Source organism: Fukomys damarensis, unplaced genomic scaffold (genome assembly GCF_012274545.1).
Source record: "Fukomys damarensis isolate Sample0158 unplaced genomic scaffold, DMR_v1.0_HiC HiC_scaffold_5, whole genome shotgun sequence".
In the NCBI taxonomy this organism is placed as follows: Eukaryota; Metazoa; Chordata; class Mammalia; order Rodentia; family Bathyergidae; genus Fukomys; species Fukomys damarensis.
The window spans coordinates 81,948,514-81,964,991 of record NW_022900917.1 but is presented as its reverse complement, the minus strand read 5'-3'; the positions used below and the strand labels follow the sequence as shown (position 1 = coordinate 81,964,991).

General features: G+C 44.3%; 1 protein-coding gene across 4 annotated transcripts in view; it reads left to right on the top strand.

Annotated features, from left to right (window-relative positions):
- The first annotated feature begins 1,648 nt into the window (after positions 1-1,648).
- Positions 1,649-16,478, top strand: part of Ago2 (argonaute RISC catalytic component 2) — a 74,747-nt gene continuing 59,917 nt past the window's right edge. Inside the window, exons 1-2 of one of the 4 annotated variants that reach the window (XM_019209782.2) lie at positions 1,649-1,736; positions 9,376-9,571. In XM_019209782.2, the coding sequence (XP_019065327.1) occupies positions 9,495-9,571 (77 nt within the window). In that variant the 5' untranslated portion in view covers positions 1,649-1,736; positions 9,376-9,494. The other 3 variants (XM_019209783.2, XM_019209784.2, XM_019209781.2) reach the window with 3 other exon arrangements.

Genomic DNA, 16,478 nt, shown 5'->3' with positions numbered 1-16,478 from the left:
AAAAAAAAAAAAAAAAAAAAAAAAAAAAAAAAAAATCAGTGGCTGTATGATTTTACCTGTCAGTTGTCAACTGGATGTTCTGCAGTATTTGATGATAACTGCTTTCTCTTCTGTGCTTCTGTGAGCTGTTGGTTCCCATCCTGTCCTGGAGCCTGCAGTGAGCCAGGATTGGGTTACAGTCCTGAGCACCTGCCTGGACAGAGGTGCCTGAAAAGTCAATCCAAACCCAAAGCCTCTGTAAAACACTCTTGTGGAGTCTACCAGGTGTGTAAAAAAAACATGGCATGGCCCAGGTGTGGGCACAGCAGTGCTCACTTTCTTTGGCCTCTGTAGTTTCTGGCAGACGCCTGAGATGATGATGATTTCTAGAAGGAAAGCAAAAACACATGCCTTGGAATAATGATGCTAGCTTTGACGTCCTAGAAAGTTTTGTAGTGACTGCCTATCGCTCGGGTGGCAGATCTGGGAGCTGGGCCTGCGTCCTGGAGGAGAGCTTTCTGCCCATCTCAAGCCTTGCCCTGGGCTTTGGATACAAGCTCCAGCTGCAGCAGGATGCATGTGTTACCACCTCCCCTGGCCCAAGTGTTTGTCGGCAGAGCCCTGAAGTCATTTACTGAATGAATGAGTGGTTTAGACTTTCATAAAGAACATTTAAGTCACCCAGGAATGAACAATCATTGCAGATCTATTCTTTAAAGGTCATATAACTCATGCTAAGGTGTGGGGAAGGACCCCTTCCTGCAGGTGGGACCATGGCAGGAAGCTTGTGTCCCTTTGGGGATGTCTGAGTAATTTCTTTTTCTGTTCCTTTTTCTCTTTTCCCTCCCCCAGATGTAGCCCCTCAGACTTGTTTCATTGCCCTTGTGTCCCCAGCATCCACCCACATGGAGCTGGTGACTAAGAGCAGGTTAGGAAGGAAAGGGTGAGTTATTCTTTCCCCCTTCGTTTTCCAAAGTGACTTCTGGCTTCACACTCTGTGGTTAATCATGTGTCATCTGTGGTCAAGGATGTGGTCCTACCTGGTGCTGGTATATGGTGGCAACAACATTTGTGCTTGTGCTCATTATGCAGTGGGTATTGAGTACAAACCTGGCTCTGTGGGGGTTGGGTGAGGCTTTAGGGAGTCATTTACCTTGTAGGATTGAGAGCTATGTGTCCAGCTTAATATGTTGAGCAGTTTTCTTAAAGTTCAGTTATTATTCTTTAGCAAACAGCAGAACTGAGATCTGTGGATAGTCATATTCTGCTTGCAAGTCTCCTGTAGTGCTTCCTACACAGGACCCCAGTGCTTGCCAGTGGATACTTGCTTTTTCTCTCGGGTGCTGACAGAATCTCTGCCCTAGAGCACAACTGTAGGTCCCCTAGCCACTAGTTAGCTGCCCATGGGCATGTATTGGTCTTGCATCCACACGCTGGGGGCACTATACCAAGGTGACATGTCAACCATGTCAGGTTGTCTGATTTCTCATTTCTGGCCCCAACCCCACCCAGTCTAGTGGCTGGCCTGTGTAATGAGCAGGCGCAGAAGCATGGTTGTCATGGCAGCTGTAAATTGTGAGCTAAGCGCACATCAGCGCAGCCATGGAGACAGTAGAGCTCCTGCCGAGACTATAGGGCACAGGCCTGTAGTTAAAACTGTTCACACCTGGGGACCCAGCAGGTGACATGGGCCCCAGGTGGTACTGGTGGGGGACTAGCAGGCCCTGCCCATCCCACAGCAACTGGAACCAGGGCAGGTCTGCACGATGTTCTCAGGAGCCCAGGCACCATCTTCTGTGTTTAGGCATGAGGCCACTGTGTCCCTGGAAGGAAGTGGTTCTCAAATATGTGGGTTGTGAGTCCTACTGTCAGCCTGGTAATGCTTGTGAGGGCCCTTTTCCCAAATAATGGTTTTAAGGAGTAAAAGAAAATACACAGGATGACAGATGCATGCAGTCATACTGAAATATGGTCATCAAAATGCCAAATTAAATGTGTGGTAAGATAGTAAATGAGTTCATCACATTTAATTACAAGGCTAGCAGGTGATGTGACAGTTTCTCATCATGGGTAGAGACTGTTGTGTGACGTGGGAACAGCTGTGCCTTTTCTTTGGCTCCCAGATACCACTAGCTGGACTTGTGTTGCCTTGTTCACCTTCCAAGTGGAAAGAAGTCCACCTGAAAAATCTTTTCTACCCTTGTGGATTGCAAGGGTTGGGGGACTCCACCCTTGGGTGCAGGTAGAGAGATAGAGATGGCCAGTTAGCTCCTCACCACTGAGGCACTCTGGTCAGGACTGGTGCTAGGGTGGAGAAGCCCAAGCAACTTTCCTAGTGATAACCTCATGGTGACAGTGACCACCTGCTGAATTTTGTATGTAGTGTTTGTCACTAGGGAGAATGGCCCAAGGACCATTTGTTTCTTAAAGGAGCACAGGACATGAAAAAAGAAAAACCCCATTGAATACCAGTATGGACTAGAAGTGCAAGTGGTGGTAGGCTGGAGGGAGCCTGAGAAGCAGGAAGTGGCATCTCCTTCCTGCAAGCCCAGCTAGTGCCCCACTGCAGTCTAGATGCCAGGAGCACCTGTGGTGTGTGCAGGGCCTGTGCCAGGGGCTAGGGCAAGACTCAGATCAGCTGGTCCGTGAGGCGATTAACCTGTAGCTCAAGAAGCTTCTGGCAAGAGGCCAGCGGCTGGCCAGGAGGGCACAGGTGTATCTAGAGGTTTGTTTGCGTTGCTGGGTGGTAGAAGGATGGGGCAGGTGGCTCAGCACATGGGAAGGGTGGGAGGGCATCTTCTGAGCATTCCCCTGCAGGTCCTGGCTCCTCTTTTGGGGTTTAGATGCAGATGCCTGCACAAGGGGCCTCCTACATGGGGCTTTGGCACAGTGTGAACATTTGGAAGGCCCTCCTGTAGCATCAGCAGGAGAGGACTCAGTGAGTAATGCAGTCAGTAAAGAGTTTTGTGAAATATTTTATTCACATAATGTAGCAATCAAGGAAAGAAGTAAGGTATAAAAATGCCTCATTACAAGCCAGCACTTGTGCACATAATTATATATGTGTCTAGAAGGAGACACATTTTACAGGGATTACCTCAGGATGGCATTCTGGGTCGTTTTTATTTCCTTTGTATTTTTTTCTGTAGTTTCTGCAGTAAGCTTCCTCAGGGCTGAAGAAACCATTAAGACATGACAGTAGTCACTCTATTGTATCTCTATCATGGGTGAGAACTCAGGGTCTTTGCTGAGTGCTGTCTGAGCAGGTGCTCCCTGACCTGCGCTGAGGGACTGAGCTGCTATGACAGCAGCATAGGGCAGCCCACCCAGCTGTGGCTCTGCTGGTGTGCCCATGGCAGCCCAGCCACCTTCCTAAGTGTGCTTTGGAGCTAGGCCTGAGCTGCTTCCTGCAGCCAGGCCATTACAGTAGGGTCTATTATAGAAAGGTTTCTGGCCAGGCCCCACCTGCTTCCTGAACGCACACTGGGACCCTGGCGATGCAGAGTGGGTAGGAGGGTAGGAAGTGGGGGCCAGAGGTCCACCCTTCACTGCTTCCTGCTCCAGGGGGATTGAGTTGCCACAGGAAACAGTTGCTCTGCACTCATTTCTGTGCTGGTCCGCGCAGCAAGCAGTCTCAGATGTCTAGTCTGGGCTTTAGGCAGTAGGGTGGTGTGAGTTTAACTTGTGCCTGCATGTGCCTAACCATGCATTACATTAGTATCAGGGTGTCTTTTCCAAAGAGGGGCCTGAATACCCAGTTGTGCTTAAACTAGAAAGATCTCTATGGCAAGCCTAGCTGTGGCCTTGCTGCAACCCGCCTGTGCACCCCAAGGGACGCGGGGACACATGCCAGCCTGGCCACTCCCCTGGTACTGGTCAGCTGTCAGATGGGAGGCTGTGGCCCTTGTAGTGCCAGTGGCTGGCCGTGGTGACCAGGCTTGTGGGGGACCTGGGGAGTCCAAAGGTGGCCCAACCATCCTGGAAACCTTGCAGCTGCATGGGTCCTGGTGGATGCCCTGACAGCAGCATTCGTGTCTTTGTCCTAGGTCATCCTAAACTAGAGCTGGTATCAGTGCCCACTCCTAGGCAGCATTCTCCACAGGGTGGAGAGTCACTGTTGGCAGGACTGTCGCTCCCATTCTTTCCTGATCTGCTGGCTACCTGAGAACCCAGCAGCTTTCTCTGCCCTTGCCCCATACCTGGGAGGGAGGGATGGGGATGAGAGACTCTCATAGCCAGGGTGTTGGCCCTTGGCTACAGATGTCACACCCTGCTCTGTGAAGCTGGTGACGGCCCAGGTCCCTCTGGGATTTCATGTCTTGGGTGACTCACTCACAGGGCACCTCTTGGCATCTGATACAAACACTGAAACTTTCAGTTGCCTCAACCCTTTTACTCATACAGGAAGTCAGTTACTCATTTTCTGCATTTCGCTTTCACTGGTTGAATGTGACTGTAAAAGTGGAATCTTACAACACATGTGCTGTGTGTCAGCAAGTAAGCAAATAGTGACCTGACATTGTGCTGGGTGGGTGGTGGCCTTCAGATTCCCCTTGCTTGGGGGCTCACTAGTGAGGAGTCCTTAACTAAGGGATCTATTGTCAAAGGTCCAAGAAGTGACAAGGCCCCTCCTTGCAGCCCCTGAGGTTTGTTACAGTTTAGGATCCAGGGAATCTTGGATGAAAAAGGATTTGCTTTCCTGTTCCCAAGCAGTTCCAGAAACAGCCAGACATCACTTAAAACAAGTCTAGGTGGAACACGGTGGTGCACACTGTTTGGGAGGCTGAGGCCAGAGCATTACAAGTTTGGGTTAAGCCATATAACTTGGCAAGACCTTGTCTCAAAAATTTAAAAAGATGTAAAAAGGGGCTGGGGATGTAGGAGTGGTAGAATGCCCCTGGGTTTTATCTCCAGTACTGAAAAACAGAAACAAAAACCACCAGCTAGGTTACTGGTTGCCAGCTGAGAGGCATGTCTGTGTACTGGGTGTGGTTGGGGAGGAAGTTCCACTGAGGTGTCTGGGTATTTTAAAGGCTAGAGAAGGTGGGGTAATCTCCCAATCCCCACAGCCTGGCCATAGCTAGGAATCTAGGTGGAGTCTTAGTTGCAGAGTGGGAACCTGAGCCCAGTAGAGCTGGCAGCAAGCACCTCAGTGTCTCCTTAGCAAAGCCTACCCCGGTGTCATCTTTCTTTGGCGTATTTCCTGAATTCTCACTTGTTCAACCTGAAATAATATGAACCATACACATCAAATGTAGCAAGTGAGTGTGTGCTTGTGCATCTCTCCTTCTGGCCTCCCAGAGCATTGTGTTTCCTTTCTGATATGGTAATTACCTGCCACAGCCACCGCACCTGCCCGAAGGGCTCATCTGCACTGGAGCCCTCACCCCCTCACAGGGGACTCCTATGCTCTGCGTCCTTTTGCAGTGCCTTCTCTTCCCCCAAGGGTTTGGTTTAGATCCTCTCCCTTGTTTTGGCAACTTACACTTGGGACTCCCTGTGAAGGATAAAAATAGATCTGAGCTCTCCCAGGGCCGGCAGAGGTTCAGTCACTCAGCAGGAACTCCCTTCCCCATGGGAAGGGAGCCTGGGACTGTTCCTTGTGCTTGGAAAAGTTTGGTGCCTTTGCTGTGTGATTTTCTAATCCCTGTCCTTTTATGAAGGTCATCATTTTCATTATTTCCAGAAACGAGGAAGAAATACCCTATGTACCTGCACATTTCATGAACATATTACTTTACACTTTTGTTTGTTTGTTTTTGTTTTGTACTGGAGATAAAATTTGGGACCTTGTGCCTGCTAAGCAGGTGTGGCACAGCAAAGCTAAATTCCTGGCCCATTACCTTACATTTTCCATTGCTTCTGTTAATTCAGGTTATAACCAAAGTTAGTGACAGTTTCTTGATTCTCACAGCAAATGTAGAAGGGCTTAGGGTGAAGTAGGGCTTCTCTGGAGAAACAGGGTCAACCTGAGCAATGAACTCATGCTAAATCTGTGCTTCCAGTCAGGTTTAAGTAATGTAAGCACTTCAGCGGTGGTGATAGCCACCAGTCTGGGCTAGAGCTGGCTGCTTGGCTCTGTGTTCCATCCAAGGTCTCCTTCTGTCGCAGCCTTGGACCCTTCACTTTCAGTGGGGATATTGCTATACCTTGGTTGGTCTTGGAACTGGAAGTGCGTAACCCAACATGGTAGTGCTTTTCCTCATGGAGAGCACCCTTCCTGAAATGGACTGTGCCTAGATGCTTCCTGGGACATAACCCAAGTTCCTTCCTACTTCTTTTGTGGTTTAGGCTGACCTTGAATTTGCCAAGTTGCCCAGGTTGGGCTTGAATTTTTGATCCTCTCACAGTAGCTCTAAATACTGGAATTGCAAGGGTGCACTACCATGCCCAAAACATTGATTCTTTTCAGGCTTCCTAGAGTGGGAAAGCTGAAGACTGTCAGGGCCAGGATACATGTCTGTTGGTGTGCTCTTTGTTTAGTCTGCCTTGGTCCTCAAGGAGGGATGTGTTGACCAGTCAGTCTGGACAGTGATGTCTGCCTCTTTGCAGCGCCAGGCTTTGGGTGAAAAGGTTCTTGTGTGGCCTTTTGAGTGAACAGTTTAAACTTGGCTTCCAGGTAGGTGGCTGACAGAAGAGATGCAGGCTGCTTGAGTGTTGTTGTTTGTTTGTTGTCATACATTTACTCTGGTTCTGAAGCTCGGATCTGGAGGGTGAGGTGTGGAATCACCAGGCAGACTCTGGGGAGGTTTCTGGAACACTTCATCTGTTTTAATAGGCAGAGCAATTGCTTATATAATCAAGGAGCAAGGGGAGGGACACTGTATGCTGGGCATAATATGATTAGTTGATGCTCTCATATTTCTATATAAGGTGATCTTTTGGGCGAGCAATGGAGGCAGCGAATAGGACGAATGGGACGTCCTTCAGCCGGCTCTAAGCCAGTCTCAACGCACGAGAGTGAGCTTGCTCAAACTCCTGAGTATCTCTTAGATGAGTGTGCAGCGCACTTGGCTCAGCCATGCTTGAATTTCTCTCACACTTGAGCATACAGTTTGTCCCTGGCACAACCCCCATGTGGACAGGGATGGTGCACATGAGGCGAGCTGTTGGTGAGACCAGGTTCAAAAATCTGTAAACAGGCCAGGCGTGGTGGCACACACCTGTAATCCCACAGCTTGTGAGACTGAGATGGGATCATCATGTTTTAGGCCAGCCTGGGCTACATAGTAAGTTCAAAACCTGCCTGAATCTCATAGCAAGGCCCTGTCCCTCCAAAACAAACAAAAACTCTGTAAATATATCTCCTGCCAACATGGCAGAGAGGCCTGAAGACCTCAGGCAGCATGGCTCCATGGGGTTTGTAACCATCAAAGCCATGAGTTTTCCCATTGAAACAAAGAAAAAGTCAGAGAATGCTGTTTTTTTCCCTCAGATAGAAGTACAATAAGAACAGCTCACTCATTTTTATTAGAAAACTTGTTTCTAGTGAATATTAATAGGGACTGAAGTATGTAAGATTTTTTTTAATGGTACTAGGGATTGAACCCCAATGCGTCACACTGAATAACACCCCCATATCTTTTTTATTTTAAGACAGGGTCTTGCTAAGTCAAAGTTGCCCGGGTGGGGCCTTAGCCTTCCAGAATGCTGGGATTATAGGCTTGCATCATCATGTCTGGCTGTAATTTTAAAAAAATTGTTTTTTTAAAAAAATAAAGACATTTCATTAAAAATTCCCAAGTAGTCCATTATTGAGCAAGTGTGTGTTTGTTTTAAGTTCACAGTTTAGATGCTTTGGCTTTTTTGTTTGTTTGTTTTTGTACTGGGAGTTGAACTCAGGCCCTTGCACTTGTTAGGCAGGCAGTGAAACCACTGAGCCAAATCCCTAGCCCCACAGTTTAAATTCTATTCCTGTTGAGTTCCTGTGAATTTGAGTTGGCATGAGAGATGTTTCTTTCCATTACTTAGCACAGAGCATTTCCTAAGTGAATGGACAGTTCATGTAGCAGGAAAGGAAGATGCCATCATAAGGATTTTGAACCCTCATCACAGACCCCTTAGCCTTGTCCCCTTTGCTGTGACCCTGACAGCTTGGGGGGGTCACTCTAAGTTAGCCCATGGGTTAGCACTGAGAAATGTCCTCTGTGGGAATGAGGTTTGGTCCATTGCAGAGAGAAGCAGGTATGTTGAGCTATGCCTTCCAAGACTCTAGAGTGCCTAGGTATTTGAGTGCCTGTCAGAGCCCAGGATGGGGGGGTTTGAGTGCTTCTGGGGCCAGGTGTGGCCAGGTCTGTGTTGGCATTAATGTCAGGAGTTCCGACTTTGTTGACGTGGGACATTGTACACATCTTGCCTCATGAATTTTGTCATTGGGGAAATTTTCTGGGTGACTTTGGGAACCTTCCTACACTTGCCTGAACCTTTATATCTTCAGATATCAAATGTTCCTGGGCACTTACTGTGCCCCCTGAGACCCTGGGAGACACAGCAGACAAAATGACAGCATAGTGTAACAGACTTTTATACTCAACTGGATAGAGAGGCAGAGCTGGGTGGGAGACAGAGAATGTAGTCCTCTGGCTGCTGACGCCTGGCCTGGCCTAGAAAGGGACACTGCCTCTGGACAGCCCTGTTGGGAAGTCTTGTGGGCATGGAATGGCAGCCAGATTGTGAGGATTGGTGAGTGTCTCAGTGTGTGGGCTGGGTGCTGGGGAGCCAGGGAGGTGTTTGAGCAGGGAGTGACAGACACTCCAGCCTGCAGCCTGGAAACTGGGTAAAGGGTACCAGGAAACTGAGACTCCCACCCAAACCTGCTACAAAACAGGAGAAGTGGGGCCCTGGGCTTAGCCAGGTGAGGGTCAAGGAGAGGACGGTGTTATGAGAAACATAGGTGGTGTAAAGTGGACTCCAGACAGAAGCTGAAGCTTGTGACACAACTGTAACTGTGGGTGCAGAGTTGGAACTGGTTATGAGCCTCCAGAAAAATTCAGGGAGTTGAGCTGAGGACTGGCTTTTACAGTATTCCAAAGAACAGAGCAGAACAAGGAGAGGACCCAAGAGGGGAACAGTTTGGAAAAGAAGGCCGTGGCACAGTGTCACATACCACCGAGCCTACAGAGATTCAAACAGATAAAGGTTCCCAAAGTCACTCAAGGGTGCAGTACAGAGGTCCCTTAAGCCTGGGGCCCCTGTAGTGGGGTGAGTCTGCAGGGGAGTGGGGTGCAGCCTCAGTATATCAAGCTGGACATTTGGTGTTCTGAGGGGTTATATGAACAGGAGGGGAGGGGGAGCCTGGGAGGTGAGCATGGAAATTGTGGGAGGTCTGGTCCACAGGGAGTAGGGGACAGGTCCACTCCTTTGTCTCTTAACAGGCACTGTCCTCATGTTTTCCAGTGCTTGCACCTCCTGCACCACCACCACCCCCTATCCAAGGATATGCCTTCAAGCCTCCGCCGCGGCCGGACTTTGGGACCTCCGGAAGAACAATCAAACTACAGGCCAACTTCTTTGAAATGGACATCCCCAAAATTGACATCTACCACTATGAATTGGATATCAAGCCTGAGAAGTGCCCAAGGAGGGTTAACAGGTAAACTGCTCTTGCATATTGATCCTCATGGGTTGATATGAGGGACTGCAGAAGCACGTCCTTCTGACTTTTTCCATAAACTTTCTATTGAATTTTTTAACAGTGTTTTTGTATTGAGATACAATTTCAGCACAGTGAAACACACACATCATAGATGTCCAGTTTGATGCGTTTTGGTGTGTGTACCCATCACTTTATCCATCAGTCTCTTTGTCCTAAAGTCATGCAGGGTCCTGATTTCTGTCACCATAGGTTATTTTCCTGCCCATTGAAATGATTTACTTGTATCATTCTCTGTATGGAAGTTTGTTGTTGTTGTTGTTGTTGTTGTTGTTATTATTACTTTATTTTGAGACAGGGTCTTGCTATGTAGTTCAATCTGGCCTCAAACTTGCTATGATCCTCCTGCCTCAGCTTCAAAAGTGCTGGGATTACAGGCATGTGCCAATGTGCCTCAGCAACAGCTTATTATTTTCATTACAAAGGAATATTTCATTGTGTTTTATAATTCACCTTTTCATCTTCCTTTTAGACCCTATGTGTCTGAGCCTTGTCCATTATGAACAAAGCTGTTTGTTCAAGTCTGTTTTGAACATTTGCTTTCATTCCTCTTAGACATATGGCTGGGGAGCAGAACTGCTGAGTCTGGGTTAGGTAGGTCCTGCTGGCTGTGAACCTGCATAGGAATTTTCCAAATTTGTGCATCATTTTATTTCTGTCAACAGTGTCTGAGAGTTCTGCTTGCTCCACATTCCTTCCAGCATTTGATAGGGTCTTTTGTTTGAATGTTGACTATTTAGGTGGGTTTATAATTGTTTCTTGTGGTGTTTTCATTTTTATTTCCCTAATTGATAAACAGGATGCCTTTTCATGTGCTTAGATTTACATATTATATTTAAATATTAAATACTATATTATTTCTGATAAAGTATCAAAGTATTTTGCTAATTGTGTTGATTTGTAGAAATTTTTACTGATTTCTAGATGCAAGGCCCCATTGGCAAAAGTTTTTTCCAGTATGAAGGTTGCTGTTTTTTTCATAATGGTATCTCTTATGTGGAGAACTTTTTAGTTTTGTTGAAGTCCAATTCATATATTTTTGAAAATAGCTGTTAGATTGTGTGTCCTCTCTAAGAAATCTTTACCTACAGAGATTGCGGAGATGTTCTTCTGGGTATTTTAAATTATTTTGACTTACATGTTTAGGTCTGTAATCATCCTGAATTGACTTGTGTGTTGAGGGAAAGGTCTGCTGATTTTTTTTTTCCTAGAACCTCATTCATCTGCTTTGTTACTTCTGCTGTTACATTTGAGGGTGGCTTTCTGATTGTTACATTTCATTGCCTCCTATTTTCAATTATTTTAAAGTTTAATTCCTGGGTTGATGCTTGTAAATTGCTTATGGCAATTACCTCTATTGCCAGTATTCAGAATCCTTAGGAAATGATTACTTCTCAGAGGTGTCTTCCAGGTGTAGCTGGCTTTTGGGGTTTAAATCTATTGCAATATCCTGTCTCTTCAATTTATTGGGGATGAGAAGTTTCTGCCTACTTGGCCCAGCCCCAGGTTCTTTGGCACTGGTCTGTAATATTTTTTAAGACCTTAGGCAATCTCAGTCTTGATATACCAGGAAAAACAACACACTAGCACAATTATGTCACCTTGGCTAAAGCAGAACAGTCAGTAATAACAACAGCATCAGACACAGCCTAGAAAATGACAACCTGTGGTAACTATTAATTTGCCACTTTTAACCATATGAACTAGATTTGTGGTTATATAACAATCTAAAATGAGCCAGAAAATTGTATGCAATAAATAAGCCCTCAATATGGCAGTTTTACTCATAGGGGAGAAGATTTAAAAGAGGTTAGGGGGAAAATATAGAAATAAAAGCAGAAGAAGAGATTAGATGCAATGCTGGAGGACATAGGAAGATCATACAAACTTTGAGAAACTGGTGAAAGCAGGAGGGAAAGAGAAGGAAGAAATAAAAACCAGAACAGAAAAATAAAACTAAAAACCGTGGTAACACTCATATGAAAACAAGAACAAACAATCAAGAAAAAAGCAAAACAAGAAAGCCAAAAAAGAAAAAAAGTTCAACTCAAGGTGTGTCACTGCTTTTACTGGTAGACAACTTGGACAGACGCAGTCCAGATCTGAGTTGATTAGTCCCAGCAAGCAAGCTGTAGCTTTACAGTGGAGTAGTGGATAATCCCAGCAAGCCTGTATCTTTAGTTCCTCTAAAGTTCACTCTGGTTTCTAGCTATGAGGCTGGAACTGGATTTGTCGAGCCTGCAACAGTGTGTGTGCCACCTGCCAATATGAACTCAGCCTCCTCATTGCAACACTGGGAGCCACTAGATGGAGCTGGTTCCTAGCTGTTCTGAGTTCCAAGCTAAGTTGGCCCCTCTCCAAATTGTCTACTGGGCAGTGAGTGGCCTTCCTCTGGGAGACCTCTGAACCAGAATAACTTGCCAGTCCACTGTGTCCAGTGCGCCATTCCACTGGTGTGTTTTTCCGTTGAGGCCTCTGGGTTCATCAGTACTTACCCTGTCTCTTCAGGTTTGACCCTCCCTTCCCATGCCGTGAGTCTACGCTCGGGAAAGTGCTGACTGCCACCACCCTCCTTTTTGTTTAAGTCTCTCTCTCTTTGCTCTTGCTGTAGACTTTAATTTTCATTTCAGATTCTTCAAATTTGTTTTTCACAATTGTTTTGATTATGCTAGATCCTTTGCTTTTCCATGTAAAATAGAATAATAAATAGAAACAACTGGCCACTTTCAACCAGAAAACCCCTTGGGATTTTTTTAACTGATTGCTTTGAATATGCACATGCTATGTTCATTGATGGTATTGTGAATAGTGTCTTAAAATTTTATTTTTTATATGTTATTTCTCTATTAGTACATGTGTACAGTACATGATTACATTCACAATGAGAGATGTGTACATATACATAGAACATCTTAATTATTTTTTTTCTTCTCCACATTTACAAAAGCTGTATTACAATTTTATTTGTCAGAAGCAGAGGAAGTGACTACTAACAAGTATGAAACTAGTGTATTTTGGTTGATAAAAATTTTTTAACTTAGATTGTGGTGGTGGTTGCAAAACTCTATACTAAATTATTGAATTATATACTTTTTGCGGGGAGTACCAGAGATTGAACTCAGGTCCTTGCGCTTGTGAGGCAGGCGGCGGCATGACTGAGCTATATCTCTGGCCCTGAATTATATACTTTTAGTCAGTGAATTTTATACTTATATGAATGATATCTTAATAAAGATGTTAAGATAATTTTCTTTTTTTGGTACCAAAGATTGAATTTAGGGCCTTGTGCTTGCAAGGCAGGCATAGTGCCTCTGAGCTAAATCCTCAGCCCTAAAATAATTTTCATTAGCTTTGAAGAGATGGTTTTATTTCTTTCTTTCCGTTTTATAATGCATTTTATTTCTTTTACTTGCCTTAATGCAAATATGGGGTAGGATGTTGCATATGGGCGATGGAGTGGACCTCCCTATTTCATTCTGCTCTTGGAGGGAAGCATTCACCCTTTCATCTACAAGGTGTGAGACCTGATGTAGTAGGACTTTGATAGTGACTCTGTCAGGCTGAGCGAGTTCTTGTCCTGCTTTGCTGACAGTCATCCGTAACAGTAAGTTGAATTCTATCAAATGCTTTTTCTGTGTCTATAGGACATAATCACATTTTTCTTTTTTTTCCACATTGATATGGTAAATTGTGTTGATTTCAGGGGAGGAATGTTGATTTGACTCTGTTTCTGAGAGTCATAAGTATTATTTCTGTGTAGTGCTGCAACTGAATTTATTAGTGTTGAGAGTTTCTGAGTCTCTGCTGACATTGGTCTGTCATTTTCTTGTCAAATTTTGATGTCACGGGTATATAGCATAATTGAGGAAGCTGTGAAGTATTTCTTTAGATACTGAAAAGTAAAGTGAAATTTGTGAAATTTCCTTAATTTTTGTTTGTTTGTTTTGGTTGTTTTGAGACAGTCTTGCTGTGTAGTTCAAACTGGCCCTGAACTCACTATGTAGCTTGGGCTGACCTCGAACTTGTGTCGATCCTTCTACCTCAGCCTCCTGAGTGCTGGGATTACAGGCATGTGCCACCACGCCACTTTCTTCCTTAACTATTTGAGTGAATTTGTCATTGAAACTATTTGGCCCGAAGTTTTTTTTGTAAGACTTGTTTCGTACAGTTTATTTATTAGATACCAGGCTATTCATCTTTTTCTATTTCATTTTAGGTCATTCTGGTAGTTTGAAAGAGTCTGTTCATTTCATCTAAGTTTTTGAATATATTGGCAGAAAGTTTATTCTTTTAATGTCTGTAGGACCTGTAGTGAAGCCTGTTGCAATCCTGATACTTTCAATTTGTATTTTATCTCTTTTTGCCTTGATCAAGTTTGCTGAGAGATACAATTTATTCATCTTTTTCCAGAACCAGCTTTTTACTTTGTTGATTTTTCTTTTTTTTTTTTTTTTTTTTTTTTTTTTTTTTTTTTTTTTTTTTTTTTTTTTTTTTTTTTTTTTTTTTTGGATACAGGGTCTCACTGTGCAGTTTAGGCTGGCCTTGAACTCAGTATGTGGCCCAGGCTGACCTCCATGACATCCTGCTTCCTCGGCCTCCCAAGGGCTGGTTATAGAGGCATGCACCATTGCACCCAACTTTACTTTTGTTTTGTTTTTAATTTTTCTCTTTGTTGATATTTTACCTCTATTTTCCTGCTCTAATCTTTATTATTTTCTTCCTTCTACTCCCTTTAAGTGTAGATTATCAATTTTAAACCTACCTTCTTTTGTAACACATTTAAGGCAGTAAGTTTCCCTTTATCTTGGTCTCAGCTGTTAACCACAAATTTTGATATACTGTAGAATATTTTACCTTTCATTCATTTAAATATTTACTCATCTCCATCATGCTTTATTTAACATACGGGTTTGTAGAAATGTGTTGTTCCATTTCTTTCCATATTTTTGAAATTTAAAGAAAAAATTTATTGAAGATCTGAAAAACAGTTCCTAAAAGACTGTGTTTTCCAGAAAACCATAGCTACACGATGCATTGTGTCTGTCATGTTAAAACATGCATTAGACAAATAAAAAAAAACGAAACAATTCACCGTTCTTCAACAATTTGAGCAAAGATAAAATGCCTAAGGAACAACAGGGATGACTTGCAAAGAAAAAAGGCTCTTTAAGCACTGTTAAAAAAGGCGCAAATGCCTGAGTGTGTTCAGTTATATACACTGAATTGGACCTTTGGCACTAGGAATCAGAACATTCTGTCACATAGCATTAACACGTATTATAAAAGTGCATAGTGTCAAAGGAATAGAACCACCAGCATCAAAAGCAGCTTTGTCAGCTAGGCAGTAAAACACTCTACACCACATCTTTGTTGTCCATCATTGGAAACACGGGCAGCAACTTTGAAATGAAGAAGAAAAAAGGAGCTGTAACCCCTTTTATTTTCTGTTAAAATCAAAACAAATATCAACTCGGTTATACACTAAAATCTTCAAAGTACATCATTTGTACAAAAGAAGTACTAGGAACAAAAACGTGTTGAGATCCAAACACAGGTGAGAGTGCCTCACACTGCTTTCCAATGGGACTCAGGCGGGGCCATTCATAATCACCGGCACTAAACAAAGTTGCTGAATTCTTCGCCAGATACTTGAGGAAATCGTGAAGATAATTCAGTAATAAAGCAAGGCTCTTCTCATCGAGAAGTGTACAGGTCAACATTGCTCCAGTTCGTACAGATAATCTCAGTAGATGTAGTGCTACACCTGGGACATGGGCGCACCAGGGCAGCAAGAATCTCAGAGTACTGAGGTCTCTCAGATTTGTAGAGGTGCTGAGTGCCCAGCATCACATTGAAGTATTCTTTTATCCTTGCTACAGCCTCATTCACAGCATACTCCTTATTGTCTGTGTTTCCTCGAAATTTCTTATGATTTGCATAGTCCTCTAGAATGGAATCCACATTCTTCTTGGCAGGAAGGTAAAAGCGTTGTTTCTGTCTGCTAATTAAGTCCCAGTCATCAACAAGCCATGGTTTTAGCTCCTCAGGGATCTTTAACTTTAACTCTGTTCATAAATATTTCTTCATTTTCAACAGTAGGATGTACGCGACTGAGATGTCTCATTAGTACCGCCACCGTCTCCATTACCAGAGGTTTTTTGTTTGTTCTTTTTTTGTTTTCACTTCAATATTTTTCTGTTGCAGACCAGATAACTTCTTTTCTGGAGCAGCCCCTCTTATCTTTCCCTCTGCATATTGCCCCTGGGATAAGGCTCAGCCTTTGCCCCTCTAACCTCTGGAGCTGGTGGGACCCTCCGCAGGATGTGTGGGGGTGGGCCTGTGAACCAGATGGAACTGATTGAGAGCCCGCCCTGCTGGTGGGTCGAGGGGCACACCCCCATTGGCTCCAAGGCCCACTGCACTGCTTGCATGCCCTCAGCACACCCCAGAATAGGTGAGGAGGCCTGTCACTTGACCCCTCGCCCTGGGCCAAAGTTTATATTAAGATTAGAATCTTTTGTAACTTACTGGGACTTGAGTTCCAGCTCAGCATGTGATTTATCTTGATAAACATTTCATATGCACAGAAGACTGTCTGTTTCAGAGTTGTTAGGTGTGGAGGTTTATGAGTATTACGGCAATTCTTTTTTAGTTGAGTTTTTTGATACTTTTAAAGTATGCAGTATAGCTACATTCATCATTGGAATCTTGGTTCTCATTTTTTCCCCATACCCCTGCCCCACTCTTCCCTATTTACAAAGATTTTGTTTCCATTTTTTCCTTTTCTCATATTTTTTCTTGTCCCTTACTTCCTTTCCCCCTTTCTCACTTCCCCTACAGCTTTAGC